The 22,939-nt window shown below is 37.8% G+C and overlaps 1 protein-coding gene across 1 annotated transcript in view; it reads right to left on the bottom strand.

Annotated features, from left to right (window-relative positions):
* The window catches only part of GPAT3 (glycerol-3-phosphate acyltransferase 3), a 65,502-nt gene that overhangs the window by 4,547 nt on the left and 38,016 nt on the right, over positions 1 to 22,939 (bottom strand). Inside the window, exons 3-11 of the mRNA XM_004430907.3 lie at positions 14,611 to 14,881; positions 11,445 to 11,519; positions 10,833 to 10,922; positions 8,989 to 9,082; positions 5,063 to 5,178; positions 3,609 to 3,664; positions 2,744 to 2,829; positions 2,081 to 2,209; positions 1,497 to 1,576 (exon numbers count right to left, since the gene is read on the bottom strand). Of these exons, the coding sequence (XP_004430964.1) occupies positions 1,497 to 1,576; positions 2,081 to 2,209; positions 2,744 to 2,829; positions 3,609 to 3,664; positions 5,063 to 5,178; positions 8,989 to 9,082; positions 10,833 to 10,922; positions 11,445 to 11,519; positions 14,611 to 14,881 (997 nt within the window). The remainder of the gene's footprint in view (positions 1 to 1,496; positions 1,577 to 2,080; positions 2,210 to 2,743; positions 2,830 to 3,608; positions 3,665 to 5,062; positions 5,179 to 8,988; positions 9,083 to 10,832; positions 10,923 to 11,444; positions 11,520 to 14,610; positions 14,882 to 22,939) is intronic.

Below are 22,939 nucleotides of genomic sequence, written 5' to 3'. Positions count from 1 at the left end.
TACACTTATAGGACTTTAAGTATGGGCTGTTTTGTGCCAGCTTGCTAAGATAATGTCTGTGTGTAAGAATTTAATCTCCCATTATAATGTAGGTATAGTTAACCCTCACTGATACAGACTAAATGTTTGTGTCACCCACAAAATTCATACACTGAAGCCCTGCCCCCCAATATGATGGTATTTGGAGATGTGGCCTTTGGGAGGTAATTAGGTTTAGATGAGGTCATGAGGGTGGGACCCTCCAGATGGGATTAATGCCTTTATCAGAAGACACACCAGAGAGCTTTTGTGCTTGCTCACACTTGCTCCATGAGCTAGCTCTCTCTTGATCTCTCTCTCCCGGCTCCCATGCTCGCATTAAGAAGAGATCACACAGCAAGAAGGAGACCATTTGCAAGCCAAAAGGGAGAGAGAGCTCTCACCAGAAACCCACCATGCTGGCACCCTGATCTCAGACTTCCAGCCTTCAGAACTGTGAGAAACTAAATTTCTGCTGTTTAAGCCACCCAGTCTATGGTAGTTTGTTACGGCAGCCCGAGCCAATTAATACACTCACCTACATTCAATCTTTCTCAAACAAATAAACAAAAAAACTAAAACCATAGTTATCTATAATTAAAATATTTCATTTATTTCAAGTTTTTAAGTTTTCTTTAATATAGTTATAGCTAGAGTTAAATATGAACAACCTATAAGTTGCCCCTTGCCTCCCAGGGTCCATTCCCTACCCCCAAATCCATTCTCACTTTCTTCTTCAGTAAAAGAACCCTAAATTTTAGCTACACACATGGCACCCAGAAGAACCACTACATTCTCCAGCGTCCTTTGCAGCTAAGCGTTATCACGTGACTTGAGTTCTAGCCAATGGATACAAGTGTAAGTAGCTTGTCCAACTTCTAGCCTGTGTTCTTAAAGAGATGGGTATGTTTTAATCCCTCCCAGCTAGTCATTTGCTGAACACACTGGGTAGAGTTGGAGCAGCCAGCTTGGACCATCAAGTAGAAGCACACTGAGGACAGTAGAACAATACAGAATGAGCTGGGTTGTTTTTTTGTGTGTGAGGAAGATCAGCCCTGTGCTAACATCTGCCAATCCTCCTCTTTTTTTTGGTGAGGAAGACTGGCCCTGGGCTAACATCCGTGCCCATCCTCCTTCACCTCACATGGGAGGCCGCCACAGCATGGCCTGCCAAGCAGTGCATCGGTGCACACCCGGGATCCGAACCGGCAAACCCCGGGCCGCCGCAGCGGAGCACACGCACTTAACCGCTTGCACCACCAGGCCGGCCCCAACAATGAGCTGTTATACCAGCCTGGGCTGCCTATGTTTAAGTGAGAGGGATAAACTTCTATCTTATTTAAGCCATTGTTATTTTGTATAAACCATTGTCACTTTCAGCTAAACCTCCAGCTAACTAGCATAATAAATGACATTATTAAAAGTGATTTTTTTTTCTTAATTAAAAAAAGTGATAGTACCTCTGAAAAATTTCTTACCAAGGAAGCTCAGTCAATCCTCCTTGTACAGCAATAGCAGACCTAACCCTATTAGCAAACTGGACTGCATCTTCTCCTTCCTGGGGAAAAAAAAATTACAAGTACATCTTGGGGAAAGAATTTTCAAATAATGCCTTAAAACATCTCATAATCATTTAGATTTGTTTTAAAATATAAGATTCACATTTTAGCTCAAATATGTTGTATTCTCAGTCAATCATAGCAAATATCATTTGTTCTATCAAGAAAATGCAGTGCCGTCTTGTTTAATACTTTTTATCATGTGTATATACTTATTATGCTCTTTATTAGTCTCATCCAAGATATAACATTCTACAATATCTGTAGGTTCAATAAACCAACAGCAATTGTAAAAACTATTATGGAAAAGAGTCTTTGAATATAAAATGATTTGAAGAAAGCTAAATACATTTTTTAAAAATGACTCATTTGCTGAGAAAGTAGAAAGTAAGTCCAGCTCTAGCTGATGTGAAGAAGGGAGACAGCCAGGTTTTCAGGTGAAGGTTCTCTGGCCTTTATCTGATTAGATAAAGCACCAAAGACCAGCCATCATGGAAGGATACCTCTCTGGTCATGGGGGGCATGTACCAGACGTCACAGACGATGGCCCAGCTGGTCATTATTCGAAGCAGGTAGCTCACCATGTTGTATTTACTACTGTTCCAAAATGCATCACCAAACTGAGGGTTATACTGAGAAAAAAGAACAAAAACACATCCCAGTTATGAACTAAGTGGTGGCTTCTCTTATCCTGCCAATGTTTTCAAGGTGGCAGGCCAAACAACTCTATCAGATTCCAAGAAAAAGATAAGCTACTTTACTTCACAGAAATAACAAAAAAGTAAACGAGCCAGCTAACTCCTCTGACTAGAGCCCCAGAGCACTGCAACAGAGGGCTATTTATGCAACTCTTAAATATCTGTCTCCCACTTAACTGGAAAGTGGGTGGAAGTAGAGACGGTATCGGTTTTGCCTTTGACTGTGCCCTCAGCACTCAGGCACTGGTCTGGCACACAGTCACCTGGTACATATCTATACATATTATCAATAGAGAGAGAGAGACAGAATGATCAAGTAAGTGGGGCAAAATGTAAATAACTGGTGAATCTGAGAAAAGAGAATACAAGTGCTCCTTATTCTTGCAAATTTTAAGTGTGACGTTATATCAAAATAAAGTTGCCAAGTCACTGTCCTCTTTTTGGACAAGGGGCGGATATCTGTTTTACCTTAATTGCAACTGGATGTATGGTTCCTCCAATTTCAAAGCTTCCCTTTTTAAACATCATGACTGAAGTGTTGTTGATGCAAGTTCCTGCAGGGGAATAGGAGTGGGGGGTGGGGATGGGGTGAATATTTTTAAAAGTAGTCATTTTTTAAACAAATTTTTTTTGTGTGTGTGTGAGGAAGATCAGCCCTGAGCTAACATCCATGCCAATCCTCCTCTTTTGGCTGAAGAAGACTGGCCCTGGGCTAACATCCGTGCCCATCTTCCTCTACTTTATGTGGGACGCGGCCTCAGCATGGCCTGACAAGCGGCGCGTCGGTGCGCACCTGGGATCCGAACTCGGGCCGCCAGCAGCAGAGCGCGCGCACTTAACTGCTATGCCATGGGGCTGGCCCCTAAACAAATTTTTAAAAGGAATTATTTTTATATAAAATAATCTTAAATATTCAAATCATATCAAAATGACAGACATTTTACTACCATTTCACTGCTTAAGTACTACTTCAACAGTTTCAAGCAGGTTTAATAACAAATTTTTACTTTATTATTGAATACTCTACAGATACACCTTCTTCGCAACAGACAATAATTTCAATACATTTAAAATAAGGACCTTTAAAAAGTTACAGACAATATCTTTCTAAGTTCATTACACAGAAATAATTTTTAAGATCGAAAAAGTACCATGACTTCCATCAACTCTCAAAAGAAAGCAGGGTATTACTAGCTCAGAAAAGCCCATCCCATTCTTATAGGACAGCAGAGATCTAGACTAAGAATGCTAATTCTAGAACAATCCAATTCCTCACACACTTTGGGTGCTTGTTGTTATCAACTATAGTTTAGGAGGCAGTCTCCCTTCTTACCTTCAGGAAAGATTAATATGGGTAATTTTTTCCTATCAGCAATGTGTTCTTTTAATCTGTGAAGAAAAACAAAGGCTCAAAATTCCACCTTTAGAAAGAGAGAGGTGGGAATCCTCTTTGGTATTCTTTACGCTTTACTAGCACGAAGATATTGTAAAGCAATAAGGAGAACAGAAATAAGATATAAGTGAAGGAAATAAACTCACATTGGTCCCTTTCTAAAAAAGTGTAAGGATATCTGCACTACTTCAACTTCTCTCATCTCAAAGTGAGTGATGGTTCAGTGCCTTCTGCCTACTCTGAAAAACGAATGCTAGGCAGTCATGCGACCCAAGCTCTGGAGCCCCATGTCATGAGCTCTATGCTCTTCTCCCTGTACTTACATTTCCTCATCTGAAGAATGGGAACATTGATTGCTGGACCCATCTGCCTTATGGCCAGTAAGTATAAGAAGACTCCTTGAGTGAGTCAGGCTGAACTTGCCTATGAAACATGCACCACAAAGCTGAGAACGACAGTTCTTCCAGACTCAGGTCCTGTCCTCCCTGCAGCCAGCCCTATATTCCCAACTGCTCACCGGAGGCTGGTATGGCTGAGAGAGAGAGATCACAGCTGCCAGAGTATCCCACTGCTAAATAATCTCAAGATAGGGAACAGTTTTTCTAACCTTAAAGAGATTTCAACACATACTTTTCATTTTACTCTGAAGAGCATGGCCCACCTTCATGTTTACAGAAGCAATGACCAGAGTGCCTTCAGTTAAGGGCCTCAGGCAAAAAGCTGTTTCCCAGCAAAGGTTTCTAGTAGCTTATCTCTATCCCAAGCCCCAGAGGTTCCCTCTCCTGTTCCATAAAGATCATCAGCTCTGTCTGTCTCTAGATAGATTTATGTGATAACGGTCATGCAGCAAACACTTAATCACCATCTATTTATTCAGCAAACACTTGCCAATTATTTAACTTCCGAGGCCCTAATTTTTAACTTTGAAAATTCAGTGGCTGGACTATACCCAAGTTACAGCAATATAAACTTGTGTGCCTTCTAACCTTATTATATGTCCCACTATGACCACAGAATTAAAATTTTTAAAAATCTAGCTAAGACAAGTGATTCACCAGAAAAAGCCAACCTGAGCTAACATCTGCCAATCCTCTTCTTTTTGCTGAGGAAAACTCGCCCTGGGCTAACATCCATGCCCATCTTCCTACACTTTATATGAGACGCCGCCACAACATGGCTTGACAAGCAGTGCGTCGGTGCACACCCGGGATCCAAACCGGTGAACCCCGGGCGGCAGCAGCGGAGCGCGTGCACTTAACCGCTTGCGCCACCGTGCCAGCCCCTCTATGTTTTAGTTTTAATCCTTGGTACTGCTCTGCCCTCTCTGGCAGGAAGGCCAAGATTTATCAGATTTCATGCTACCCCAAGGAACACTGAGTAATGTCACTGCTTACCTCTTAGTAACCAGGTGCCGATCCTTCATTTCTGAGCGTTCAAACCAGACATGTGGACAAGCCTTGACCATAGCTCTCTGAATAATTCCCATCAATCCTCCATGAACCTGACCAACCTGGAAGGACCATGAGGAAAAGAGAAAAAAAGAGAAAAATGTAAAGGCACAGATGTCCAAAGAAAGCCTTTTTTTTTTTAGTACCAGTAAGTTCCTATTCCCCACTCAGAGAAAGGATTGGCATTCTTGTACTGACTGAAGTTCTTAGTCTATTCAAAAACATGAATAGCCAAATATAAGCAAAAAGCGTTCTCTGGCACTTTTGAATTTTAGGCTGTGTTGTTACGCTAGCTATCCTCTACCTTTAAAAAATAGAGTTCTTTCAACCTAGTCAAGAGCAGAGAAATGCACATTAAAACTACACTGAAATACCATTTCTCACCCATCAGACTGACAAAGATTCAAAAGCTTGACGATGCCCTCTGAGCCAAAGCTATGGGAAAAGGGCATTCTCAGACATTGCTTGGGATGGGCAAGATTCTAACAGCCATGGAAGGAAATCGGGCAATATCTACTAAATGTATATCTACATATACATTTATGCTTCAACTCAATAATTCCACTTCTAGGAATTTACCCCAAAGATATACCTCCAACAAAATGAAAATACATATACACAAGGATTTAATTGCAGCATTATTTGTAATTGTGAGATATTGGAAACTACCTAAATGTCCAAACACAAGAAATTAAATGAATAAACTATGGTACATACACACAATAGAGTACTATGCAGCTGGGAAAAGAACAAGGTTGATTTCTATGACCGATAAGGAGTGATTTCTAGGAGATATTGTTAAGTGAAAAAAGCAAATTGCAGAAGAACAAATATAATATGCCACCTTTTGAGTAAGACAGAAAGGGAAATAGAGGCATATATTTGTTTATCACTACAAAAAGAAAGGATAACCAAAACCAAAATGAAGCTGGAAACCTGCAAGGGTAGGAGGCAATGGGGTAGAAGGGACATGGGAGAAAGGGATAATTCTATGAGTATACATTTTTTGTTTAGTTTTAACATTTGGAAGCATGCTAATGTCCTACATATTCAAAAAATAAATCAACAAGAATGGGACTGGCAAACTGAAACAAATGAACCCAACTGTATTTCAAACAAATAAAAGAACACCACTGAAAGAAGTGGAAAAAATCCAAGAAATTTACCAAGACAGTATTTGACCACACACCCTCCATCTCTGGGTGGGGTACCAAGAAGAACTATAAAATATCCTGAATTCTTTTTACAACATTTGTTTTTTGTAGTGAAACAGGTGAAGCAATTCTGAAACAATTTCAGACATATTGTAGGATGGAGAAAATGAATAAATATGTTGATATTGTTGGAAAACGGAGTTTTCATTGTGAAAAAAGGAGATACAAATATGGATTGGGGGAAAGCAAGAAAGAACTTCATGAATGGATATAGACTCAGATTTCCAAGATTATATTAATATTATAAATAAATATTAAATATAAATATATTAAAAATATAAATATTTTACACACATTTTTACATAGAAAGAGAGGGAGAAAGTCAGTGCATCAGGATGCGAATGATAAAGTGAACGGGGCAAAATGTTATCAACAGGTAAATATGGATAATGGGCATACGGATATTCTATGTAACATTCTTATTATTACAACTTCTCTGTAAGTTGTAAAATATCTCTAAACCGAAAAAAAAAGTAGAAGTCTTTGTGTAGGACGAAAAAGAGGCTTTAAAAAGTCACTGAGAAGAGATCTTGAATGTTTTCAGCTATTTAGTTTATGTTTAGCAAAAAGAGGCCAAATGTGACCTCTGGAGGTTAGCAGTACAGTTTCCTCCCACTTCTGCCCTACTGCCTCTGACTTAAATCCAGTTGGCTTTAGGTTTGTGATCTCTCAACCCACTGGAAAGTTCACATGCTATGAACTATGCTTTTCTAAACCTTGGTTAATATTGTAACTGCAGTCATACACAATCAAAAAGCATGGCAAATGCCGACAAAATTCTGACGCTCTCAGTCACAAATGAATTATACTCACCTCTTTGTTGACCAAGACACAGAATGACTATGGTCTCAGAAACACAAAATCGTGATTAGGCAGGCTGGTTAAAATGCCTGAACCTCTGCTTTCTCATCTACAACAAAATCTCGGCCCTCAACCTCAGTGGATTACAGAGAAGGTCAAATACAATGGATGTGAAAGTGCTTGTCCACATAAATGCAAGAAATTATTATATACACCCAGAACCGTGCTGTGCATCTACCAAGAATTGTTAAAGTGGGGCCAGCCCGGTGGCGTAGTGGTTAAGTTTGCGCGCTCTGCTTCGGCGGCCCAGGGTTCACAGGTTCGGATCCTAGGTGTGGACATACACTACTCGTCAGCCATGCTGTGGTGGTGACCCACATACAAAATAGAGGAAGACTGGCACAGATGTTAGCTCAGGGCTACTCTTCCTCAAGCAAAAAAAGAGGAAGATTGGCAATAGATGTTAGCTTAGGGCCAATCTTCCTCACCAAAAAAAAAAAAAAAAGAATTGTTAATGTGAGCGTCCTTGGATTAGCTTTCCAGGGACCCATAAACATCTTGAAATTATACACAAAATTGTATGATGCACATGTATGTTGTTGTTGTTGTTTTCTAAAACAACGGTACATAACTGTTAATTGATTCCTAACCAAAAGAAGGTTAAGAACTACCAATTCTCGTAAGGCTTTTCAGAGAGGTGGTTAAAGTTTCCTTAGATTCAGAAAGAGCTCCACAGCTTAGAAAAATTTAATAATGTGTTAAAATGCAGTTGCCCAAGAGTTATATATCTGAACTTGTATTTTAGACAGATTAAATATCTGGCAATAAGTTAGTTTTTACAAAAGCCTTCAAAGCCCTCTCCATGATGCTATAACCCATGGATAGTCCAATACTGGCACATGTGCCAGCACCCCTCACTCTCCTACCTGTAGCAGACACTTAATCAATAATGGATCCCTTCAAATGTCTTCCCAGAAAAGCACACCCAACCAGGACTATCAGTCACCAGAGCTGACAAGTGGAATAAAATCCATCTACTCTTTCTGAAACCCAAGCCACCACCATGAGATATGAAAAGAAGATTCCCCAGGAGCCCTCTCCCATCATTCTATTCCGCACACAAGCTTAGGTCATATTTACCACCATGTAGGAAAAGACATCTTTAGCTATCCTCCAAAATCTACCTGACACATACATAAAAGAGAGGAAAGAAATCTTGACAAGTTCTTAGGGGCAATGGAAAACAAAGATTTAAAATATGTCAGAATGTGGTTCATCCCACCAAAAGGTCTTTTGAGGTGTCTGATTTTATTGTGGGCTTTGTGGTTTGTTGTTGGGTTTTTTCATTTCTTTTCTTTTCTTTTCCTTTCTTTTGGGGCTGTAGGCAAAAACCAAGAAAGGCAATGTGGTATAAATATTTGCCTTTCTTGCTTGATCTTCATTAAAAAGATAAATTTTTTTTTAATTGCATATGACTCGAAGGAAGACAGAACTAACTGCCTGGGAAAGGCTTTGTACAGCTCTAAGGAGGAAGACTTGAATGTCTCAGTGTTATTAAACATTGCAGGGATTTTAGAAGCAAGATGAAATCAACTTTATAAAGTCCTATCAAGCCCAAGTATGTCTACATCTCAGTAAGCTAATTTTTTACTACCCTAAATATAATGGCTATTGCCTTTCTTTTTCTTGCACTATCTATTCCTCATGTAAATATATTACATAACCTATATAGCTACAGTAGTATAACCCAGTGACTTTCTAACATAAAATTCACTTCATAATTTGCCAAAATAAATTAAGAGTTTGCACAATCCAGAAAACATGCAACAACTTGAAATCTCAGTGAGCTGCTCTTACCATAGCATAGCATCCATCCGTTGTCAAGATCAAAACATCTATTGGGGAGGTATGGTTGGCAACACAAATGCCTCCCCTCTGGGGTCTATACTGCCTGCAATTACAAACCATGGTAAATGCTAAACCTTGAAAAATGCCCACGACTTTGCAGAACAGCATGTAGAGATTCATCCTATTTTGTTTTAGAAAGTACGTTAAAAAAATAGTTTCAAAGTATATGGCCCATCTTGAAAAGCTTAACTCTAGGCAGTGTGATGGGAGTGGGGTAAGAGCACAGGAGAAAGGACCCATGACTTTCCCTTTACATACATTTATGTTGCATTTTTGTAATGATCATATTTTCCTTTGATATGAAAAAATAATTTTAAAACATTAGACTGAATTACAAAGATTCCATAACTTGAATAAATTTTGTGATATGTAAATTCCACTTATTTTATCATAAGTATTTTCATATTATTTCAATCTTCATAAGCATCACTTTTAATGGCTTCATTGTGATCCACAGAGTAAATGTACTATAGTTTCTTCCCTCCTATCCCCCTAAAGCAGAGGTTGGCAAGTTTTTCCAACCACAGACCAGATAGTAAATACTTGAGGCTTTGCAAGCCAGCCAATCCTTGTCAAAACTATTGGACTCTGCTGTTTTGGTACAAAGGCAGCCACACACAATATGTAAATGAATGAACATGGCTGTGTTCCAATGAAACTCTAATTACAAAAAACAGACGGCAGGACACACTTGGCCTCCAGGCCCATAGTCTAGTTTGCCGACCTCTGTCCTAGAGGTTCAACCAGTATTTGACACTAAGGAAGCAAAGCAGTTTTCTTTGGGCCAATCTAGAGAAGAAAGAGAATCAAATGCATCACAACTTTAGCATATTTTCCTTACAATTGGAGCAATTGTATAAGAAGTTATGAACTTCTCTCTATGTAACTAAAGCACCTTTTCTGTAGAAGATCTCTCCTCTGATCACACTTCTACCAAAATATTCTCTTCTACTCCTCATGCCAAAACTCATAGCCCAATCACAAAACATTAGAAATTTAAGGGGCCTTTTATGTTAACACATGGTAAAGCCAAATGACAAAATGTTTCCCTTCTACAAATGAGCCAGGAAGATCCATTCAGGGAAAAAGAGAGGCTTGTCCTAGAGCTCTTAAAATAATGATGTTATATGTAAAAAAAACAAAATTGAGTTAAAAGAAAAGTAATTCAAAAACAATGAAAATTCCCTTCACTCAGCTAATGAGTTCACTCAGCTACCTTCATCCTCTGTGACTAGGGGTGAGGGAAGCAGAAGGTCGTGCTCTGTTTTCAGGCTCGCTTATGGAATTTTAGAAGCGGCACGACTGAGACTAGAAAGACTAGAAACCAGCCTCCAGACTCCAAGTCTATCCTCCTTCCACCACCCTGAAGGCCTGTCAACTTCACTATCTTTTAATCAGACAGACCCAGTTCAAACCTGACTCTGCCACTTCCCAGCTGTATGACCCGAGACAACCAGTCCCAGCGTTTCCACTGCTTTACCTGTAAAATGGGATAACAGCACCCACCTCAGAGGGATGACCTATGAGAAGCACAGGCCTGGCCTGTGCACCACAAACGCCCAATGATGAGTGTCATTACAGATTTATTATCATGTTCCTTCTGCAAATGGATTGCTTTTTTAAAGTGTTTCTGGGCATTGTTACATCTGTGACACTCTAAGCAGCGGGGATGAACCACTGGAAGTACTCTTACTTCAACTGCTTCCTCCCACCCACTTTCAAGGCTCTCCTGTCAATCACACGCTGGATTTACCTAGAGAAAGGCAGGCACACACAAGCCAGCAGACACTCACTTGTTATGATAATGAATGGTACCAGAGAGGGCTCGCACACAGATCCGGCAGCAAGTCAGGTGGACCAGTTCACTCAGCCAGTTTTTGAGGCTGAAGAAAAGACAAAACATTTTATTCTGCAGTTCTGGGCACTCCTAAGAAAAAATACAACAAAAGCTTCAATGTGCTCCTTCACAGCAGCATACTGTGTTCTGAAACACAAGCACAGGTCAAGTCTTATAGTCTCATTGAGGCATTTAGGACAAAACTTTAGTGGAAAATAGCTCCCATCATATTAGACTATCATGATAAACTCCTGACCAAGATAAGCTGAAGTTTCTTTGGTCTCAGCCTTACGAGCTTGACAACTACTCTCTTGCCCTCCTTGAGTTCCTCTGTCCATTTGCTTTCTTCTCTTCTTTTCCTCCTTGAAAAACAACTTCTTAAGATTTATATGAAAGTATGATGGAAAATCAAATAAAGACTATGAATATGAAGTAAGCAGGATTTTAATAAGTGTGTTGAGGCCATAAATTGGTGCAATACATAGGAATCAAACAAATATTCTCTTTGTGGACTCAGCTAAGAAAAAGGACAATCCTATCTATGGCTGGGTGGAAGGAAACATCTTACCTGCTGTCTGGCAGCTGCCCCACGAGTGTAGTTCCCATAACCAACAGAGTGATCCCAATGAAAGCCAAGGCAACCCTGAAAAAGCAAAGAAAACATCATGCACAAGTTAGTTAAACAGTAGAGGACAAGGGAAAGAACCTAAAAGTTCATAAATAATGAACTTGTAAATAAGGTATGGAGCATCCATGCTATGGAATATAACGCAGTCATTTTAAAAAAATGGGTAAATCTATAGATTCTGACATGGAAGATGGTCCTTGGTACATTTTGAGAGAAAAAAAGCAAACTAAGTTTCAAAATAATATATAGAGTATGATACCATTTTCACAATAATAGTAAGCACATAACTCGTCTATAGACGCACAGAGAAGGCCTGGAAATCTGTTCACAAAACTGCCAAGTTCAATCTACGTAATGATCAAAGGGTTAAGCGGGCTAGTGAAGGGAATAAATTAAAAGTCTTGCCCTTCTGCTTTTCTGAATTACTTTAATTTTTATTTAAATACACACATACCAGCTTCTTGTATAATATAAGAAAAAAGCTTCGTGTTGTATAAAGGAGTCATTTCAGGTTGAAAGTACTTATTTTGTTCAAGATGCTTTGGTGTGGTGTGGTATGGTTGTAAAAGGAAATATCTTGCAAAGGTCTGAAATTGACTTGTTTTTCTGTGTTTTTTAATGATGGGAGTGCAAAAGGGTATAATTCAAATTTTTCTCAAAGGAATTTAAAATTTATAGCAAATGGCAAAAGAGTTATACTTAAAGGCTCTTTCATAATAAGAATACAAAATCATCTCTCCAGGTAGGAATCCTTTAATGCAAATCTAACTGTTGTCCCCTGTAGGTTCAAGGTAACTCAGAAGTTAGCAAACAAGGTGACTGACAATACCTCTAATCTCCGCATACACACTTCCTCATTTTTGAAAAGTGCTTTTAATATACATTCTAATCACTTCAAAAAGAAAATAGTCATTTTTAGAAATGTAAACAGAATTACTCAAAAAGAAAAGGCTGAGATTTAAAATCTTTCAAAATAAATAGGGCTTCCTTTTTATAAATACCTTGGTAAGGTGTTAAACCTTCTTCAAGTTTTGGTTTAACACTTCTAACAGCAATTTGAAGGTCAGATTCAGTTTTCTTTAGATGTCATATTTTCACTTCTCTGATGCAATAACTAAATCACTGTTTAATCTCATCCATCAACTCTGCAAAAGTTTTAAAATAATGTTTTGCCCTCTTGCCCTAATGAGAATCACTTGTTCTTACACATTAAATCAGAAGGGGTTACATTTTACTGTGTTTAACATTTGGGTTCAAAACTATGGAAAGTTTTTATTTGCTAGATTAAGAGATCAGAAAATTCTGTTTCCCAGTTTAAGTGAGCCAACATGAGAATTCTCACGGATGATCAAGTTTTCAGCCACAATCTGTTTTTTTAAGAGCTTTACTGAGATGTAATTCACATATCATACAATTCACCCATTTAAAGTATACAATTCAACAGCTTTTGGCATATACACAGAGTTGGGCAACCATCAACACAATCAATTTTAGCACAATCTGTTTTTTAAATGTTCATTTTGTAGCAAATGCTTCTTTTAAAAAGCATTGACAAAGCAAGCCTTTCACACTGAAGGGTATGAACTAAGAGTAGGAGTCTCAATTCTGCAATTTTCTTCTTGTTGTTGGGTACTTCCATTACTGGATTATCTTAAATCTGTTGTTTCTTTGCAAGAATCTTTTATGTCACTTATCTATTTTGTGACTGTTAGCTTAAACTAGATAATATAGTCATAACACCATCTGCTGGGCAACCAAAGCAGGTGAAAGCTAACCAACAAATGAGGGCATCTCAAGTACTCTGTGTTGTAAAATTCTCACTCTTCTATCAGGTTGCCTTGGATACAGTGCCTGACCCATGGACCAAGTGAAGATGCAAGAGCTAATCTACATATTCAACTTTACTAAAGTTTCATTTCTTTTTAAGAATAAAAACAGAATAAATGGAAGCTCTAATTATAAATTGACTAGAAACTTGTAAAAAATAAAAGTTCAAATATTTTCTTCCTGCACAACAATGGATGGATAGTCTTGTGCATCCCCAGAGTCCATGAACCCTACTTTGGGAACACTGGCTTAAGGTTCAAGCAAAAGTGCATGTGAAACCCTGAATTTCACTTTGTTATCACAACTGAAATGATCCCAGACGACATTCCATGCCCCAACGTCTAGACACTGGCAACATGAGCACAAGAAAACAGAAAGAGCTTCTTAGAAATCTGCCTTTGCCTATATTTGAGCAATCTCTTCCCTTACAATAAATCTGAATGAGGCAAGTATAGACCACCCTAGGGATGGTAAAGAGGTTTCAAAGCACACGCCAATTTTAGCTGGCTGGTAGCAACTGCCTAGAAAGCTCTACTGAGAGGATGCAAAGGCCATGACCAGGGAAATGAAGTAAGACAATCAACAGCAATGCTATGGCTGGTACACATGCCTACTCCCCGCCATCACCATGTTAAACACACCTTGGCCACTCACACTTCGTCCAACTGCCCAGTGCCACCTCTTTTACTCTTATGTTCCACACTGTGGTTCCAGTAAACTGAGCTTTACTGGGTACCTCCTCATCAGGCAGCACTCAAACAGAACCAGAAGGGGGCCCGAGTGGGGAACTCTTAATAAGAAAAGTGAGTGATCATAATGGAATTGGATGGAACAAACTCCCTCTTTCGAATGGCTCTCTCCCATGGGGGTAAACCACTCGCAGGAATTATTCCTCTCCTGTGCAGTAGCTACGAACTGCTACAGACCAGCCAAGAGAGGCAGCTATAGTTTGGTTGACACACAGGTGAATATGAAACTGTAAATCCTCTTTATTCTTTTTTCTAACTTCCTTTTTCTATCCATCCTCAAATTATCTATGACTGAAAGAGCAATGTGGATCCACATTGATATCTACTGGATTCTGAATACACACCTTCATTTGGGAAAAAATGTGAGAACAGATATTAATATGTTCCTGTAGGGTTCACATTTGGTGGTGTTTTCTAAGTGGGAAAGGATAGGATTAGCTCCATAGTACTCTCATCTGGCCATTACATACATGATTAAAAAAAGAAAGTCGAACCAACGATCCCATCAAATTACTGGGCAGGAGACGTACCTCAGAGGTAGGAGGACACAGTAGCGTACTATGACGCCCAGCCCCCACACCATGGTGAGCCGCAGACTGATGTAGTGGAAATTTACATTGGTCCTTGTGAGGAGATTCCATGACACTAGCTCCTCTGAGGAGAACCTCTGGGTCACTTCATCTTCCACAATGGCTTCCAATCCCTTCTTGGAGAAATAAAACACGTCAGACAGCTCAAAGTCCCTTCCTCGAAGACCAGACAGCCCTTTCTCCATGGGTGACTCATCTCTCTGGATAATACCTTAAAAGAAAGCATCAGGACATGAGAAAACACCATAGGACAGAACAACAACTGAGCAATGGGGCAACTTTGTGCAGAAGACAAGTAAATAAATTTAATTGGCAACATGGAGCAGATTTCAGAAATAAAAGACAAGCAATTGCAATGGGAAAAGAGGTGGCATCACTGAGTCTCCATGAAATGGCCTCCACCCAATGATTTCAATTCATTTCGAAGGAATTTAGCTCCTTAATAACCCTCTTTTTGCATTTCCTCCCAACACACCATTAGCAAAGGAATTCACAGAAACAAACTCTTCCCAAATATAGATCTAGACTATATAAAAATAAAGACTTCTGTTTTACCCTCATAAAAACCATAATGTCAAAAAGCAAGCAAAATGACAGAAGATATTTACCACAAATGGCAAAAGGTAGATGTTTTTAATATATAAAAATTAGTTAATATTGAAAACACAGGCTCCTACAGAAAAGTAAGCTAAGTTCATGAACTGAACTTATAGAAGCAACATAAATAGTTAATGAATATATCAATACCTCTTTACTAGTAACTAAGGAAATGTGAATTAGACAAAGATTGGTCTATTTACATGATCAAATCAGCATCATTTTTGTTTAATGATAGACTTCAGTGACAGAAATGATAAAGGTACTCTCAGACTCAACTTGTGTGAGTGTAGAACTAGCAGCAACTTTGTCAAAATAGGTTTGGCATGAAGAGACTAAAAATAGTTTTGCTGATGATTCAAGAATTCCAATTCTAGGAATCTGTCATAAGAAAATAATCAGAAATGTAGGAAAGTGTTCACTGTAGCATTTTCCAGTATAATCAATCCAGATAATGAGATATAATGCATCCATTAATAAATATTGTAATGTTAAGTGAAAAAATGCAGGATCTAAAACTATAGCTTAATCCAACTCTATGAAATACATATACATAGGAAAAATGTCAAGAAGAAACATTAAGTGGTTATCTCTGGGCAACAGGATTAGATTTTCCTCTTTATACTGTTATTGTACTTTACATAAAGAAAATAATTCAAAGATTTTTAAAGCAGAATAAATTTTTATAAATTGAAAAATGACTACTGCCACCCAGTTCTAACTACTAAAAAAGAATAATAAATGAGAAGATCTTAACAGGAATAAAGAGTGGCTATATACATAGTGATAGGACTATTCTTTTGTCCTTCTGGGGTGTATCACAAAGGAATTTACTTCCTACATTAGAAAAGGCCTTTCTTTTGAGATGGAAATTAAGATGTTAAATTCCCTGAAAGAAGCTGTCTGATTTTCTCACTTTCCAGTTTACTAGGAAATCAATAAGGAAAGTGGAGAGTGCTATATTATCTATCCTCTGAAGACCTTGGATGTACATCTGCAGCAGGAGCTATAACCTGTCAGTTCTTTGAAGGAATGTCAGCATAAAGCACAGAGTAGAAAGTGAAGAGCACCTGGAGTCCCAAGTCAAGTTCTGTTTAGGACAACCTCTAGCTCTATGACTGTGGGTAGTAGAGAAGTCACCTAACTTGGTGTCCTCCTTTATAAAATGGGGCGGAGGAGGGACACAGTCTTTTTAGTTTCCTTACAAGGCTGAAGTTGTATGATTTCAGTTTTGGGGCGGGGTTGGTATTGTTTGTTTGTTTGTTCTCACATGAGAAGCTAATACCTAATCACCTTAAGAATTAGAGCAATAAAGTAAGTTCTTGAATGATCATAAGATTATGTTTTTCAGTAGTCAAGTATAAATGGTTTCACCTTTCTTCACCATCTCTGTAGAGGGTTTAATTAGCAGTAGAGGATGAACCAAGATAGTGCCCCTACTGAATTACCCACTTGCTCTGTAGGGACTGTAACGCCACTCAGAGCAGATTACTCAATCCAAGCACTGGCCACTAATCTAGCAGTGCAAGAGTTTCATTACTTAGCAAGATACAGATTTTTTTTTTTAAGTCTAGAAGAGGAGGAAAGAACAAGTTATTCAGCAAATCTTTGAATGAAACACAATGGAGACAGTGGACAGCCCTTCTAAAAATAACCGTTTTCAGAGGGCCCAAAGATAAGAAAGCAAGTTCAAACTGCCTCATATTATTTAACTTAGCCAGGAGAGAAAAGACGTGTAAACAGAAGCCAGCCCCCCAGCCCCTACACACTTGATGTGCAAGTTTCTCTGCCTCCTGACCTATTTTATTCTGTGTAACCCAAGTAATATATAACTCAATTTATATTTTTGTTAAGCCTCTTTCAAAAGTATGTGGGTAACTGCAATGCATCTAATTGATAAAGGATTAATCTCCAGAATATATTAAGACATACAAAAAATTAATAAGAAAAAGTCAAAGAACCCAGTAAAAAATTTGGCTAAGAATATGGCAAGCAATTCATAAAAAGAGTAAGCCTTAATGACTAAACATTTAAAAGATGTTCACCTTCACTATAATCAGAAAAATGCAAACTAAAACCACAATGAGATACTATTTCATAGCCATGAAGACTGATAAAAATCTTAAATTAAATAATATCAATTGTTGGTGAAGATTTGGGACAATGGGAATGTAATCATTACAACCACACTGGAAAAAATTTGGCACCATCTAGTAAATTTAAACATATTCATAACCCAAGACCTAGCAATTCCACTCCCAGGTATACTTTAGGAAGATTTTTAACATTTTCAAATATACAGAAAAGAGGCAACAATGATTCACTTCACCCAGATTTACTAATTGCCAACATTTTGACACATTTGCTTTATTGTTCTATGTCTATATGTATAAAAAGATATTTTTTGAGCCACTTGAGAATAAATTGCAGATGTCATACTCTTTACCCCCAAATATTTCAGCATAGATTTCCTTAGGACGTGGAGCTTCACTTAATTAACCACAGAACAATTATCAAAATCAGGAAAATGTCAGTAATTGACATTACTGCAACACTTGTATCTAATCTACAGACCTTATTCAAATTTTGACAATTATCCCAATAATATCCTTCATAGTGTTTATTTCTGGTCCCTGGATCAAACCAGGATCATACATTACATTTACATGTCAAGTCTCTTGAGTCTCCCTTAATATTGAAAGCTTCCTCAGCCTTTCTTTGTTTTTCAAGATATCGACATTTTTTAAGAGTACAAACCACTTGTTTTGTAGGATGTCTCTTAATTTGGGTTAATCTGATGTCTCTTCATGACTAGATGCAGGTTGTACACTTTTGGCAGGAATTCTATGTAAACGATGTTGTATCCTTCTCAGCGCATCATATCAGGAGGCACGTGATATCAACTAGTCCCATGATTGATGATGTTTAACTCTGATCATTTGGTTTAAGGTAGTTAGTACTTACCAGTTTTCTCCACTGGAAAGTTTTTCTCTTTTTGATTAATAAGTAGATAATTGTTGCTTATAAGTATCTTTTTTTTTTTATTTTTTTGTGAGGAAGACTAGCCCTGAGCTAACATCTGTGCCCATCTTCTTCTACTTTATATGGGATGCCGCCACAGCACGGTTTGACAAGCGGTGCATTGGTGCGCACCTGGGATCCAAACCTTCAAACACCAGGCCACCAAAGTGGCACTCTTGAACTTAACCCCTATGCCACCAGGCTGGCCCCTACAGGTATCTCTAAAGAAGAGATCCTTTGAGACTACGGAAATATCCTGCTCCTCAAACTTTCACCCAATGGTATTACCATGTATTGATAATTCTTGCCTGAATAAACTGGTACTATGTGTCTTTTAAAATAGTATTTTCTCACTCCTTCCTTCCACATTTATTATTTGGCATTCCACTTTAAGGAAGAGCTTTTCCCCTATACTCTAGAGAGATTCTTATAAAACTGTGCACAAGTAGACATATAGAAGAACATTTTGCCACATTGTTTGCAATAGCAAAAAAATTATTTGCAGTAGTGGAATCAATCTAAAGGTTTATTAAATACACGGATAAATAGCAATATATACAAATATCGAATCATTATGTTGTGTACCTAAAACTAATATAATGTTATATGTCAATTATACCTCAATAAAAAGTTAATTAATAAATAATAAAACGCAGCTCATATTTTTTTAAAAAGATGGATATATACAGTGTGTACTACACAAGAGTTAAAATAAATTAAGTAGAACACTTACCAACTTATACAATTCACAAACATCAGAATGAACAAAGAACTCAGAATGATATATGGAAGGTGATGTTTTTATAGAGTTGAGTAACACAAAAACAATAAATACTATGTATTGTTTAAGGATACACACATGTATATGGGAAGTATGAAAATATGCATAAAAATAATAAACATCAAAATCAGAGTAGTAGTTTCAGGGGTTGGCAGGGTGATGGAATCACGGAGGGATACACAGAAGAATTTGATTGTCTCCATAAAGGTTTTTTTATTAACCTAGGAGTGGTGGCTACACATGTGATATAACCAAAAAAAAAAAAAGTGACATGGCACTGACAGTTGTTCCTAAGATGAAGATGTCTACTGTAAGAGAGCAGGTGTCAGCTTAAGAGCTCTTTAATAAGGCACACAGAGTCTGAAAAGGGGTATTATTATAAATTAGATGTCAAAAGAAGCACTACTGAATATATAATGTTACTTCCTTCCTGAAATATATTGACTATTGAGGGTCAGAATTACTGATTCAATTCACCTTAAATATAAACTTCTAACAGAAAAAAATATACAATTCAATCAACATAGAGGGGACACTCACTATGTATCAGGCATCAAAGCACAGGTTAGAAAGAAAAAAAGGAAATATTTATTTTGGCACCAAGAAATGTTCTTAAGTAGACCAAAAGTCTTCAAAATATAGATATAAATACATATTAGATTTAACTAGCACAGACACAATTTTTATACTGGTTTTTATTGTCATTAAGGAAATCCAATTATTATTAATAAATCAATCCTGATCCTTCAGAGCAAGCAACAGTTCTCAAACTGGTAAAATCCTGAGTCTACGAAATATTTCCTTTTGTTTCATAAGTCAGCTTTAAAAAATTAAAGCCATAAACATTCGAACTTTGTCCTTATACTAAATGCTTGGCCAACCTGACAAGGTCTACACTTGGATCAAAATAAAATTAGAACAACTATCTCTTTCTAATGCAAGAGATTTATCACACAAGCTGCCCTGTGCCCCTGAGCCTTTAGCAAGTCACTGGTACATAAATAATACCAGCTATGAAAGGCCTGTTAAAAGAAATGGAGGCTGAAGTTAAAACCATCTCAAATATAATTAACTCTAAATTAGCTGAGCGGACTCTTGGAATAACGGCCCATTTATAAATCAAACTAGTTTTTCCATCCTCCATTTATAAAGCATGCTTTCTAGGTCAGCAATTAGAGGAAAATCAGGGTCCTCTACAGACCAAAAGTGGATATAATGGGCTTATAGACAGAAGTTGATCCTTAACCTACCAATGGGCTATATTCCAAAAGTCAGAAGCTCAGAATTCAAAACACCCTCTCTCATGGAAACTTTGTTTGAATTAGTCTGAGTTAGAATCTTATCCAATCAGAAGCCTAATTAACCCCAAAACATAGGTGATCATATAGCAGCAGTACCATGAAATAGAAATCTCCTTTAGCACTATTTCTATAGGGAATTTTTTTTTTTTTTGTGAGGAAGATCAGCCCTGAACTAACATCCATGCTAATCCTCCTCTTTTTGCTGAGGAAGACCGGCTCTGAGCTAACATCTATTGCCAATTCTCCTCCTTTTTTTTCCCCCCACAAAGCCCCAGTAGATAGTTGTATGTCATAGTTGCACACCCTTCTAGTTGCTGTATGTGGGACGCGGCCTCAGCATGGCGGGAGAAGCGGTGCGTCCGTGTGCGCCCGGGATCGGAACCCGGGCCGCCAGTAGCGAAGCGTGTGCACTTAACCGCTAAGCCACAGGGCCGGCCCTCTATAGGGAATTTTTAAATTAAATCTAGTTTGGAATTAACAAAAATATATTTCCTCGTCCTGCAGTGACTTAGAGGGGGCATTAGGGGAATTTTCTGGGGTCCTGGTCTCATCCATTTCTTGATCTAGATGAGAGGTACATGAGTAAGTTCTCTATGGGAAATTCATCAAGTTGTACATTTATAATTTTACACTCCTGTCTATATATGTTATGCTTCAATTTTTTAAAAATTTTACTTGGGATCTGCTGTACAATATTTCCTATAGTTAACGATATTGTATTGTACACTTAAAAATTTGTTAAGAGGTTAGATCTCTGTTAAGTGTTCTTACCATAATTTTTTAAGAAAAGAATTGAAGCAGGCAATACCTGTGAATCTCCTATTTCAGGGATTTACCCCTTACAGGATTCAATAAATACTACTTCCCTTTAAAAAAAAAGAGTTTATATCACCCTACCCAATTATTAAGCAACTGGCCATGGAGGAGTCTACCTGTCCCAGACCTACTGTCAGTAGTGAGGTCCTTTTTCCGCCATGAGGAGCACCTCCGAGGGGCCTGGGTCCTTGGCAAGGCAGCCAAGCCTACATTCTTCCCTCCTATGCCCCAATTTCTTTCCTGATCCATAAATGTGATCGGCCTGATTAAAGAAGAGACCAAGGTAAAGTAGCTGTAAAGATAAATTGTATGTGGTTGGCGTTAGGGAGTGGGGCAGACCAGTGCTGCTGGGATTAAGGAAGAACAGAAATACTCAGTGCCCAACTCCAAAGAGACAAGACCCATATTTTAGCAATCACTTAGATGTAGTTAAAGATGAAAAGGTCTTTATACAATTCTACAAGCCAGGGCCAACGATGGATCCCTGAAACATACCACTGATCTCTGTCCTCATTCCCCAATCCATTAATCACCACACATATTTATACATTAATCAGTGCATCAATTACATAGTTACCTACCGCACAGGTTTCCAGTACACTTTTTTCCCCACAATAATTTAGCCGTAACACTGCAAGGCTAAGCTCTAAATATACCATGTTCCAAAAATGCCCTGGGCCATTAGTCAAGTTACAATTTCCAGCACATAAATTAGGCGATTTGACTATGCTCCCATCACGGTAAATCCTTCGCGTTCCTGATTACCACTGCTTTCCTTCCTAAGTCCTTCTTAAAAATCCACTTTACTGTTATTAAGTTAGTTAAGTGTAATAATGGTAACAAGGTTAAGTTTTAAAAAATTCAATTTTTTGAGATGCATACTCAAGTACTTAAAGGTAAAATGACATAAAATCTAGGATTAGTTTTAAGATACTTTCATAAAAGGACATTCAGTAAGGTGAGAATATGCTGTTTCTAATTGCTTACCTGTATTCTCTAACTTTCTACTTTGCTCACATACTGTAATTAAAATTTTAATTAAAAAAATACTTCCACAAAGGAAAAACTGAAAAAAGTATACATGAAGCAAATTCTTGTTGAATTTGGGTGATGGGGATAAGGGGATTAATTGTACTATTCTCTTTACTTTTTAATAATGAATGCTATGTTTTTAAAACTCCTTTTAAGAAATTCATTTGAAAAGTTAATTTAGCTGAGAATCCGTTTCCTCATCTAAATCAAAAGCATTCATTCAGTCAGTCAGTCAGTCACTATAGTCATTCATTCATTCAGTCACCAAACACTAAAACATAAGGGAGAGGGAAAAAAAGGAGTTGAACCAACTCAGTAGTTCTCAAGCATGCCTGCATATCAGAATATCTATAGAATCTATAAAAATACAGATGTCAGGGCCCAACTCCAGATCTACTAAATTAAAATATCAACTACATTTTTTAAATATACACAAATGGGGAAAAAAACTATAAGGAAATACATTAAAATATTAGGTCTTTGGGTAATAGGATTTCATATGAGTGGTTTTTAATTTTCTTATTTATACTTCTACCATATCTAACTTTTCAATAAGGTATATGAATTATTTTATATAGTAAGAAAAAAGTACTTAAATGCTATTTTTAACATCAAATTGAGATACTACTACACACCCACCAGAACAACTAAAATTAAAAAGGCCAAAAATACCAAGTGTTGAAAAGCCTATGGAGCAAGTGGATGGAACTCTCATCCGTTG

Source organism: Ceratotherium simum, chromosome 8 (genome assembly GCF_057802395.1).
Source record: "Ceratotherium simum simum isolate JZ-2026a chromosome 8, ASM5780239v1, whole genome shotgun sequence".
NCBI lineage: Eukaryota > Metazoa > Chordata > Mammalia > Perissodactyla > Rhinocerotidae > Ceratotherium > Ceratotherium simum.
The sequence above is the reverse complement of the archived record's forward strand: the minus strand, read 5'-3'. Positions and strand labels throughout refer to the sequence as shown.